Raw genomic sequence first — 12,525 nt, 5'->3', positions numbered from 1 at the left:
TCTCTGTTCACTTCCACGGTCACGATTCCACTGTGGCCATTTTAAGGCTCTAATTAGAAGTAAGTAATATTTGGCCGTATGTGTGAAAGTAAGCATATTTTAAGTGTTAGCAGCCTGGCGTGTGTGACTGGCGACTGTCCCCCTTCCTTTATTTTACTCTTTGGGTGTGAAACGCATTCACAGTGTCCACAGCCCAGATGGTGCAGCATCTGCCCACCATTAAGCACTCAGCATGGTCGCTGCTGCCCATATCTGCCCACACTGTCTTCTACAGACGTGCAAGAGCATGGTATGAGGACCATCGGCAGCTCCGACCAAATCTACACAAGGCAGAGGTGACACTCCAAAAACTCCAGACTCCAGTTCTCGGGGAAGGTGCAATAACCGTGACTCCGAATGAAAGGATATGGATGTATTTGCTTCATAAAAATGGAATAAGGGGAACTTTATTGCACAGCTTTTGTAATTTTATGAAGAACATGGCTGGAAAGCGCTTCTCCCGGATCCTCCGGCAAGGCAAGGGCTTTACGGATACATACTCACATCCCTCTTTCATCTAAACACTCGGCCACACACACTTTTCCCGTCTTTAATCTAGAACCAGCAGATATTGAGGGCTCAAAGAAATGAGAAATTATGAAAGCTAAATGGAGCTGCTCAGGATTTGAGGAGGACATAAAATTGACTCGGTCAGGGTGTCTATCAAACACTGCCTGGGCTGCAGCTAGTCAGCTAATCTAATCTACTGTCTCTGTAGCCGAAGCACATGGAGAAAGTTCTTCTCAGCTCATCTCAACTGTAAAAGGAGTCGTAATTTCATAATTCTGGCAGCACTACTGTATGAATGCAATCAAATCCTCAAATCTAGTGAAAATCCCTCTTCCCTGGACAGTAGAGACAGTTCCTCCAACAAAAGCAGGATCAGCTCTTTTTAATTCCCTTGATTTCAGAAGAAACACTGAAGAAGCAGCATTGCTGTGAGGATTTGATTGCATATAGCGATGAGAGCATTAGTTAGTACAGGATGTTGGACCCTCACCACCACACCTTATCATCCCCAACTCCCCCAACTCATCCCTAAAATATTGGATAGAGCCACTGCTCCACAGCTCAATTCTCGGGGGCTTTATACCCACATGGTGCCAATAGGTTGATGATTATCTGCACCAGAGAATCCTATTCTATTGGCAGTTCTTTTCTACAGGGACTAGACAGGCTGTGTCAGTAATGGGTGCATCTTAACGCAGATGAATGCATTCCTTAGAAGGGGTGTCCATAAATATATTTGGACATATAATGTCCAATGGCTTTTACATGAGGATTACTGTGTGTTTGTGCAAGCAATGCTGCACAGTGGAACAGTGCACCACCACTCTTAATTACTGACTATGATAAACCTTAATAAAGCTTATGGGGGTTCTGATGTGCCTTAAATGGTGTTTTACCAGGATGTATGAGTTCATACTTGCCCTGACACTCTTGGTAAACAGGACGTGGCGTCCTCGGCATTAGCGACCAACTTGCACAAACTCGGTTTCACATTAAATTGTGCAGTTTTCACCTAGTCTGTCATCCCGCGAGCAAACGGAGCGGTGTATTCGGCTGTTTTTCAGTTTTAAAATAAGGCAGATAAATAAAATAAGCACAAATTTTTAATTTGTGCTACTTGCACAGCTTATGCTACTCCCCAGCCACTGTAATACTGTATACAGTGGTAATATGTTGAGATGGTTTAACGGCATGAAAAAGGTGGATATTGCCCAAACCCTAGTGTGAACCTGGCATAAGCTGTTTCATCATTTCTCTTAGACAAGACAATCACATTTACCATTTGTGTAAAAAGACCCAACAGTGGCAGCTTGCAGAGGCCGGGCATCGAACCCACAACCCTGTCATCAACAGCCCGGTGCTTAAACTGCTGAGCTCCACTGTTCCACTGTTGAGGGGCTACTCAGACTTAGAGTCTGGGCTCCTCACACAACCAGATCCCAACAGACCAGATCCCACCAGAACAGACTAGGCCTAAAATCTAAAAGTGGGCTAAAAATGGCGTTGTGTAACTCCAGCTTAATAAATAACTAACAAGACCTTTGAGCTATCGAGAACGCTTGGGTTCACTCCTCGGTTTTTAGAGAGGTTTCTTCTCTATGCAAAGCAGAGCATTCCAATTTACACTTCACAGCTTCTGGTGGGAGAGAGACTATAGAGTCTCTCCTTTAATAATTGACCCTTTTCTACTTTGTGTAGATGCTCTGATTGCATATTAATATACTGTAGCACTTAAATGAGGAAATTGATGATTGACAAGCTGAAAATTATATTAATATTTTATATATATTTTATGATATATTAATAATATCTTGATGAAGAGTTGTTATGTAGAACCGCAGATCTGCAGACATTCTTTTGGCTCAGATTAAAAACAATACTTGAGAATTTAAAAAAAAGGTCAAATCAGAGCTTACAGGGCAACCCATGCAGCCCTGTTTCTACATGCACCCTTGCTGATGGGTCACTGTGGTGGGTGAGGAGTGGTCAGTGCTATAAGCAAATCGATGAACAGTGGGTTTGTGAAACGTCAACACAGTAAATTCTGATTTTATGTTAGATTAACCATTTGCCAACCAAGTCCAGCCAAGGCACTACAGTCTTTACAGTCATATGCAAAAGTTTAGACAACACTGGCCAAATTACAGGCTTTGCCGCACTGTGTTCAGCAGTAAACACTGTCTCTGTAGCCAATCAGACATTAAGCATTAATGCTGGCAAATCCTAAAGCACAGTTACACAGTTTCTAATAACAGAAAACAACATGATCTTCATCAAAGTGTCCTGTGCAGACATTTGGCAAACATGTATAAAAAAAAAAGTTCCCTCTAATCGGTTCTCCTCCATTGTTTGTGCAGGCAATGCTGCACAGTGGAAGAGTGCACCACCACTTTTTTCACTAGGGATGTCCCGATCAGGGGCCGGATTCGCAAATGTTTATGCATAAGGAGCATAATGTTCAAGGACATTTGCCTACTGTAGCTTTCCGCAGTGCTCAACACTAATAATTAACCTCCCATGTAACCATAAGTATGACGCTAATGAGCAGCATGGTGTTCACTGTGGTCGTGGACTGTCACTCACCAGGGCGAACTCGTGGGACACTCGCCCGTCGGGTGGCAGCTTGGCACCGAAGCCCAGTGCTGGAAACATCTTGTCACTGTCATAATCCTGAATAATTTCACCCACGGCTTTGAGCGCCATGGCGTAGGCGTTGAGCTGGTATGGACTCATGTAGTGCAGAGAGGTCGGCTGGGCAGGGTTGCCTGGGAACCACCAAGGAAAAAAGACAGGGTCAGGCAAGGGTCAAGATTCCACTTTCACCTGTTAATGCTAATCAAACATGCATTATTTACACATAAAAACTATATATATATATATATATACACACACACACGATCATATCAGGATATTATGACCATAGGAGCTCTGTGTAGTTCTATATCTCATCAGTTTCCATCAGTTTCTCTGCATACTTTGTTAGCCACCTTTCATCCTGTTCTTCAATGGCCAGGACCCCACAGGAGCAGCTAGTATATGGGTCATTCTCAGCAGGTGAAAAAAATGACATAAAAATAAGTCTGCAGAACACCTCATGTTCTTCTTCTCCACACAAAAACACAAGTATACAGCACTGCATATACACTGCACATAATTCTGCAGCAAATAAGGCCTAGCTCTCCTGACTTAGCAGTTCATTAAAGCTGACTTGTGTAGAAACGTGCAGTGCTGGCTCAGCGGTTAGAGCTCCGGGCTATTGATGACAGGGTTGTGGGTTGTCGGGCCCAATACCCTGCAACTGTTGGGCCCTTGAGCCCCCTTGTCCTCGGGTGCTGGAGTTGGCTACCCACCGCTCTGGGTGTGTGAGTGCTCACTGCCCCTAGTTCACTAGTGTGTGTGTGTGTGTTCACTGCCACAGATGGGTAAAATGCGGAGGACCCATTTTGCTGTACATGGTACAGTGACAGATACGTGCACCCTTACCTTACCTTACGTGTGAAAATGTAAGAGATCCTCAAACATGTAAACAACTCCACTAACTCAAATTTAGCCTGAATTATCATTCTCCACTGAGGTTCATACGTGGTTTCCTCTCCGCTGTTTCAGCTGCTTCCTATATGCCGATGTGTCAGACTGAACCTGGAGGCCCCGGCCCTAAAAAGATGCTCCATAATTTATTAGAGGCAGGTAAAATAATTCAGCCTGGCTTTGAACTTGCTGGCCATCCCTGTTCCACTGTGAACAGATCTAAAAGCCAGGTCCGTCGGTCCTCATAATCACAGCGATCGGCACTCTTTACTGCATTATCCCTCGCTCATTATGCTAGAGTAGGGGCTATCGCTGGCTTCTGTTCGTGCCTGATTTGCATGCATTTCAATACTCCCCAGCAGTCCCCCGATAGCCGGCGCACTCACCATTCGAGGCGGTGAAATCAATCGCCACAGTGAAATTAATCTGAGTCCTGCAGAACAAAGAGAGGGAGAAAAGGGAACATTCATTTCAGCAGAGCCGCCGCAGCCCTCCACACATGATAATAACAGTTAAGAGCCCACAGGCTCCACCAAAGTAATATCAGGATCCTATAAAGCTGTCATCCAGACAGATAGAAGCTGTACTTGCCTGTGTGGGAAAATGATCAAATACTAGGTAAGGACCCGTTAAACCAATATGTACAACACAAAAGAGCAAACGCAATATTTAGCTTTGTGTGTGGTCACACCAACGACTGTAGAAAACATGGACAGCGCATCGTCTCTCAAAAGTGAAGCCGCCACAGGTGCTTCTGGCGCCTCAGCTGGCTGATTGCAGTATGATCCGTATAGCTCCGCCCATCCCTATAGGTTTCAGTGACAGAACAACCCATTTTCCATCTCATTTTTCTACTCTACACTGTCTTTCCATCTCCAGCATCTACTTTCCCAGTGCTAATGGGTTATGATTGCGTATCTGACTGGTCTGATACGTAATCCTGAGGCCAAAAATCTGAGTCTCCGCCCCTCACACTGTACTCGATTCTCTTTCCAACTGTTGATGATACATCTGCAGACAAGAGCTGATGAGACTTAGCCAGACTTAGCAGCAGAAGTGATTTTGTACAGTCCTCTGTCCACATTTCTGATTTTGCACATCTTTTTAATATGATATTAAATCATATTTTGGTGCGAAAAACCATATCTGAATGTTTCACAATGCTTCTGAAAACCTGTTCTGTGGACAGATGACACAAAATTCAGCTTTTCAGCACAAATGTAAAAAATCCATCCCAACTATGAAGCATGGTGGTGGGAGCTTTACGGTTTGCAGCTGCTTGACTTAACAGCAATACTAAAAATAAGGAATTTTGCTCATCGTCATGTAAGAACAGATCATTTATTACTTATTACACTTGGCTTTAAGTCCGTTTATTCACCTTTACCCAGGATAACGTGAGACTGACCACACACACACACACACACACTCTCAAAAAACGTGACACTGTTTGACCCCAATTATACCAGGTCACTTCCTACATCTTGAGTATCAGACCACATAAAACTGCAAGACTCCAGGATACATCCAACAACCAAACCCCCTCCCAGTACAGCCAGAACACCAGTAATAGCTGCAGCACAGCGAGCAAATTTGCATATTCTGTCCCACAAAGCAATCAGACTTCAGTCTCACAGGCCAGAAACGCAGCAGATGACCCAGTGTAAAGGCATGTGGCTAAAATCTAATCAGACTACAATCCAGAAACTAGTCACATGAAGTGAGCGGGTGTAGACGGAGTCTTTCTTGCCCTGTGTGTCTTTTCTCTGCAGCTCAGATGTCAGTGATGCCAGCAGCGGAAGATGGAGAGGATGGATAGGACTGTATACGTGTATATGGGTATATGTGTGTGTATGTGTGTGTGGCTGGGTTTTGCTGGGACACAGAGCAAGCCAGACTGATGCCTTAAGTACAGAGCTGTCTCTTTTTATTATAGCACCCTCATTACCAAGGTTACAGCACTTGCACACAGTACGGCAGTTACACACACACACACACACACACACACATACATACACACACAGTGATACCAAGTGTAAATATGTGTGTGAGGGAAAGCGTGAGGCCTCATTTACCCTGGCCCATTAGAGCCTCAATACTTTTAAAGCATTGAGGAAAAACAGCAAATGGTGTTTTTTTGGGTGAAATTAAGATGCTGGAGAGAAGAACAGCTGGATTCATCTGGAAATCAGTCTGACAACAAACAGAGGTCGTTCATTCTGCGATCAAGCACACAAAAAACATGCAAAAGTGTGTTTCCAAAGCCTAAAGCTATTAATTCTAGTGTTCTCAGTCAACATGATACATATTTTGCATAATTTGTCATTAGTACATGAGCATTTCCACATGTCCGTACTGTCCCACATCACAATTACATCTAACATAATCAATTTATTTACTAATTTATTTATTATATCTATTTATTTTTAGGATTCTGTGTCTCATTTTCTTAAAATACATACAAACAATTGTGTGCATACCTTAGTTGGACCTACCACCCCGTCACACTAACTTTCTCTCTATAAATAGCCATCCTTTTACATTGGTTATTTGCTACTTTTTCATTCTTTTAATCTCGACCCACCCACCCTGTCACAGAAATGTTTTTTTTTTTGTGCCAAATGTTTGTGGACACCCCTTCTAATGAATGCAATCAATGCATTTAAAGTTGCATCTACTGCTGACCTGATGTGCAAATGCACACACACACACACACACACACACAGCTTGTAATAGAATAGGATTCTCTGGAGCAGATAAGCATGAACCTATTGGCACCATGCTGCCCAACGCCAGGCGTGGGCTAGAGGGGTATAAAGCCTGGAATGATGGTTGGGGCTCCATTTAATACTTTTGGGATGATCCATGCTATAAAATCTAGTAGAAAGCCTACTTCACTGGACAGTAAAGACAGTTACTTTAACAAAAGCAGGACAAACTCTTTTTTTAAATGCTTGATTTCAAAAGAAATCATGTGTCCCAATACTTTTGTCCATATAGAATTAAAAAGAAAGGGTTTGCTCTTGTTTTGTAGAATGACTTAATGACACTTGGGAATCAGTAACGTGACACAGTTAAAGACTGGCCTGTACTATTCTGGTTGAGCTGCTCAGTAGTAGTGAGGGTGGGCTTTATTTGTGTAGCATCTTCACGTTAAAGGTAACACAGATCAAAGTTAACAAAATCAAAGGCTGAAAACAGAGTTCTGGTTGTAATCCATCGAATATCAGTTGAATTATACATTGTTATTAAGATTAACAGCAGTATATAGTGCAGTCCTAGTAGTCCTTGTGGCTACGGAGTGAAAAAGGGGGGCAGTGGAGAGAAAGAGAGAGAGTGGGAGTTTGGAAGGACCCTGAGCAAGGACAGTAGGAGATAGATCTCTCAGCATGAGTGCTGGGATTTTTAGGAGACAGAGGGTGGCCTAGCTGCCTGGAGGACTGCTAAATTATGCACACACACACACACACACACACACACACTGTTTTTATACACAAGTTTTGTCCCATATATAGATATCACATACAGTACATTCAGAAAGTAAAGTATATGTCCAAAAGTTTGTGGACACACCTTTTTAATGAGTGCATTCATGCACACACAGCTTATCTAGTCCCTATAGAGAAGTATTGCCAATAGAATAGGACTCTCTGGAGCAGATACACATGAGCCTACTGGCACCGTGCTGCCTTATGCCAGGCGTGGGCTAGAGGGGTATAAAGCCCCCCAGCATTGAGCTGTGGAGCAGTGGAAGAACTGTGTTCTCTGGAAGGATGGTCAGTGCTCCATCCAGTACTTTTGGGATGAGTTGGGGAGTTTGGGATGTTTGGGAAATTTTTAATTCACCAGCCGCTCGAGTCATTCTCATCTAAATGTTTATAAGTGAGGCCTTAACTTACTGAGGCCGCTGTGGTCCTATGAGCAATCAAAGATTTAGATATTGCTCTGTATTCAGGCCATGATCTGTGTCTTGCAACAGCCTCATTGCAAAGAGCCACAGACAGTTCCTTGGGCTTTGTTGTTTGGGTTTTGTCCTGACAATGCAGGGACAATGTAGCTTTTATAGACCCAGGTGTGTGTCTTTCCAAACTATGTCCAATCAATTCTAATTGCAACAGGTGGGCTCCGACCGAGTTCTAGACACATCTCAAGGATAATTAAAGTAAACAGGATGCACCTGTTCGCAAGTTTTTGTGCCACATAAAGGGTCTGAAAGAGATTTGAGTTTTTAATTTCTGATGAATTTTTTCAATCTCATTACGGGTGAGTTCCCTCACATAATAATGTTTTATATGCATGATATGTCTGTAAGTTCCTAATAATGCAATTTCCATATGCATTCAATTTATGTAAGTACACTATATGGACAAAAGTATTGGGACACCCGATTATTTATTGCCTTGAGGATTTGATTGCATTCGGTGATAAGATCCAAGAAAGTACTGGATGGAGCATCATACCTTTCAGAGAACACAGTTCCACTGCTCCACAGCTCAATCCTACTTATGAAAATTCGCAATTAGGCAAGACCACCGGACCACCATTGGCTGCATAGAATTGTTAATGGTATTTGACCAATGGAGAGTTTGGGACCAAAAGCATCAGCACTTCCCTTTCCAATATTTCCTGCAAGGAGACCGAACCTCAGCTTACCCAAGATCATATCTACTCTCAGCAGCACAGTACCTCTTGTGCATGATTGTGTTTCAACAAGGTCCGTTACTCAGCCCGTGAAATGATCTCCTCTGGGCAATAATGCAATATAAAGCAGTGTTAGGACATCGATAGAACGAAGACCATACACTGATTATGATCACAGTATGTCAAAGAATGGCGTTATTTCTCCTTATTAAGCCAGTCTACACCCTCAATATACATCTATACACACTCAATATACATCTATACACACTCAATATTCACCTATACACACTCAATATACATCTATACACACTCAATATACATCTATACACACTCAATATTCACCTATACACACTCAATATACATCTATTCACACTCAATATTCATCTACACACACTCAATATTCATCTACACACACTCAATATTCACCTACACACCCTCAATATTCATCTATACACACTCAATATTCATCTATACACACTCAATATTCACTTACACACACTCAATATTCACCTACACACACTCAATATTCATCTATACACACTCAATATTCATCTATACACACTCAATATTCACTTACACACACTCAATATTCATCTACACACACTCAATATTCATCTACACACACTCAATATTCACCTACACACCCTCAATATTCATCTACACACACTCAATATTCACCTACACACACTCAATATTCATCTATACACCCTCAATATTCACCTACACACACTCAATATTCATCTACACACACACTCAATATACATCTATACACACTCAATATTCACCTACACACACTCAATATTCACCTACACACACTCAATATTCATCTATACACCCTCAATATTCACCTACACACACTCAATATTCATCTACACACACTCAGTATACATCTATACACACTCAATATGCATCTACACACACTCAATATTCACCTACACACACTCAATATTCACCTACACACACTCAATATTCATCTACACACACACTCAATATACATCTATACACACTCAATATACATCTATACACACTCAATATGCATCTACACACACTCAATATTCACCTACACACACTCAATATTCATCTACACACACTCAATATACATCTATACACACTCAATATGCATCTACACACACTCAATATTCACCTACACACACTCAATATTCACCTACACACACTTAATATACATCTACACACACCCAATATTAATCTACACACACCCAATATTAATCTATACACACTCAATATATATCTATACACACTCAGTATTCACCTACACACACTCAATATTCACCTACACACACTCAATATTCATCTACACACACTCAATATTCATCTATACACACTCAATATTCATCTACACACACTCAATATACATCTATACACACTCAGTATTCACCTACACACACTCAATATTCATCTACACACACTCAATATACATCTATACACACTCAATATTCATCTACACACACTCAATATCCATCTACACACACTCAATATTCATCTACAATATCCATCTACAGGAACTCTGTGTCAGCAATGGGTGCAACTTAAAGGGGTTGAATGCATTAATTAGAAGGGGTGTCCATAAATGTTTGGACATGTAGTGTCTGTCTGAGGGTTAGCCCTGCTTTTCTTTCATTTTCCAAATAAGTCAAGACATTTTTGTCCTTCACAAATGTGAAAACAAACAAACACAGACACACACACACACACACACACACACACACACACACACACACACATTTACTGTATATAAGCCATTACAAGTCTCCTGCTAAGAAGTCAAGAGGTCTTTGGCTGCCAGATGAGAAAACAGCAGTAGAGATACAGGGCGGAGGAGGGGGAAGGAGGTGGGTGACTTTCCTTAATAGGTGGAATCTCACCCAGCAGGTCTGGTTCTATGGCAGGTCCCCAGTCTGGTAAACAAAGCAATGGGGAATAAAGAGGGGCAGTAACAGGTAACACACCCTAAACATGCCCTGATATGTCCGCTGTGACCCGTTTACCCTTCTGCCATATGCTTAGAGTGCATCCTACAGCTGCAGGGCTTTGACGGGGCAAATAGGAGTGTTCTAGTGTGTGTGTGTGTATGTGTGTGTGTGTGTGTGTGTGTGTGTGACTGAATGTCTTTCAGCTAGAATGTAGAAAACATTTCGAGCAGAATCTCAATGTGGACAAAAGTATTCGGACACTGGCTCATTTATTATTTCTTCTGAACTCAAGGCTGTTAAAAAAGAGTCTTTTGTTAGAGTAAGTGTCTCTACTGCCCAGGGAAGAAGCCTTTCTACTAGATTTTGGAGGAGCATTGCTGTGAGGATTTGATTGCATTGGGCAGTAAGAGCATTACTCAGGTCAGGAGGTTGGATGGTCACCACACCACCTCATCCCCAACTCCCCAACTCGCCATCCTTGGAATCACTGGCTTCGCATGGCACTGGTTCGCGTCTAGACTGGAGGGTTACCAAGTAACAGGGACAGGCTCCACATTCGCCCCATGCAGACTCTTCAGTGGCGTCCCACAAAGCTTGGTGTTTGGCCCTCTTCTTTTTTCCTATGCTCACTCTCTTAGTAAAGTAATGTCCTCTTATTGGTCATCTTCTACAACTCATCCTTTCCTTTCCTTCCCAATGTGATCTTAACAGTTCCTTCGAGAACTCCCACCAAGATTAGGGTAGTTTTGGCTGACCGGTGGTCATTCTTCGTTCATGCCGATATCTGCTCTACAATCTCTAGAGAATTCAACCCCTTTCATTTTAGGGACGTCACTCAGGTGCTCAAATCGGCCACTCATCGTCTCAAAGCTTGCCTACTGCAACTGCATCAGGCCTTTGCAACAGATCTAGAACACGGTCTCCAATCTCAGCCATCACTGTGTTTCTAGCACATGAGGCATCCAGTCAGCTTGGCAAATGCTATGCCAACTCCATAGGCGGCACTGACATTTTCGTGTCTGGAAAATCATGATTAGTGTGCGATATATTATCAGTTATTCTGTGATTTCTATCCAAATGTTTGTGGACGCCCTTCTAATAAATGCATCAACCTTTTGGGAAACTGTCTAATGCCAGGCGTGGGCTTTTGGGGGTAAAAGCCCCCTAGAATTGGGCTGTGGAAAAACCATGTTCTCTGGAATGATGGCTGGTGCTCCATCCAGTACTGTTTGGGATGAGTTGGGAAGTTGGGGATCGCCAACGCTCACAGGAATAATCTAGTAGAAAGCCTTCTTCTCTGGACAGTAGAGACAGTTGCTCCAACAAAAGCAGGAGACACTTTGATGAAAGACTCTGAACAGAGCCCACTGCATGTCCTGAGTCTCTCAGGAAGCTCTGCCTCTCCTCACTGCTTCAGAAGCCCCTCGCCCTGCAACCGAATGCCACAATGACCCTGAGTGAAAAGCGAAGTTTCTCTCTGTGGCTATCTTTCTCCTTCCTGACACAACCTGTAGAAATCTTATCTGGCAGAGAGAGAGAGAGAAAGAGTCATAGAGACAGAGATAGAGAGAGAGAGGGTGGAGGAGCTGCATGCTGTGTTGTTTTATAACACACTCCCCTGGGAGTCCTTAGTGCTGTCAGTCCACACTGCACACACACACGCACACACACACACACCTACAAAAAAAGGCTCTCGGAAAGCCAGAACGCCCAAGCATCAAACACACACACACACACATACATACATGGACACACGTAATTAGTGAGCTCACCCTGCCAACAAGGAGTGTACAGTGAGACAACAGGTTCTACAGTTGGAGCCTGAAGTAAAACTGGAGGAGCATGGAGATAATACTGCCACACACACACACACACA

General features: G+C 42.8%; 1 protein-coding gene across 2 annotated transcripts in view; it reads right to left on the bottom strand.

Moving 5' to 3' along the window:
- The window catches only part of LOC140550301 (copine-8), a 168,308-nt gene that overhangs the window by 21,915 nt on the left and 133,868 nt on the right, over positions 1–12,525 (bottom strand). For both annotated transcript variants that reach the window (XM_072674217.1, XM_072674218.1), the window contains 2 exons: positions 4,464–4,510; positions 3,133–3,314 (listed from right to left, as the gene is read on the bottom strand). In XM_072674217.1, the coding sequence (XP_072530318.1) occupies positions 3,133–3,314; positions 4,464–4,510 (229 nt within the window). The remainder of the gene's footprint in view (positions 1–3,132; positions 3,315–4,463; positions 4,511–12,525) is intronic.

Source organism: Salminus brasiliensis, chromosome 2 (assembly GCF_030463535.1).
Source record: "Salminus brasiliensis chromosome 2, fSalBra1.hap2, whole genome shotgun sequence".
Taxonomy (NCBI): Eukaryota; Metazoa; Chordata; class Actinopteri; order Characiformes; family Bryconidae; genus Salminus; species Salminus brasiliensis.
This window is presented reverse-complemented; position numbering and strand designations above follow the sequence as displayed.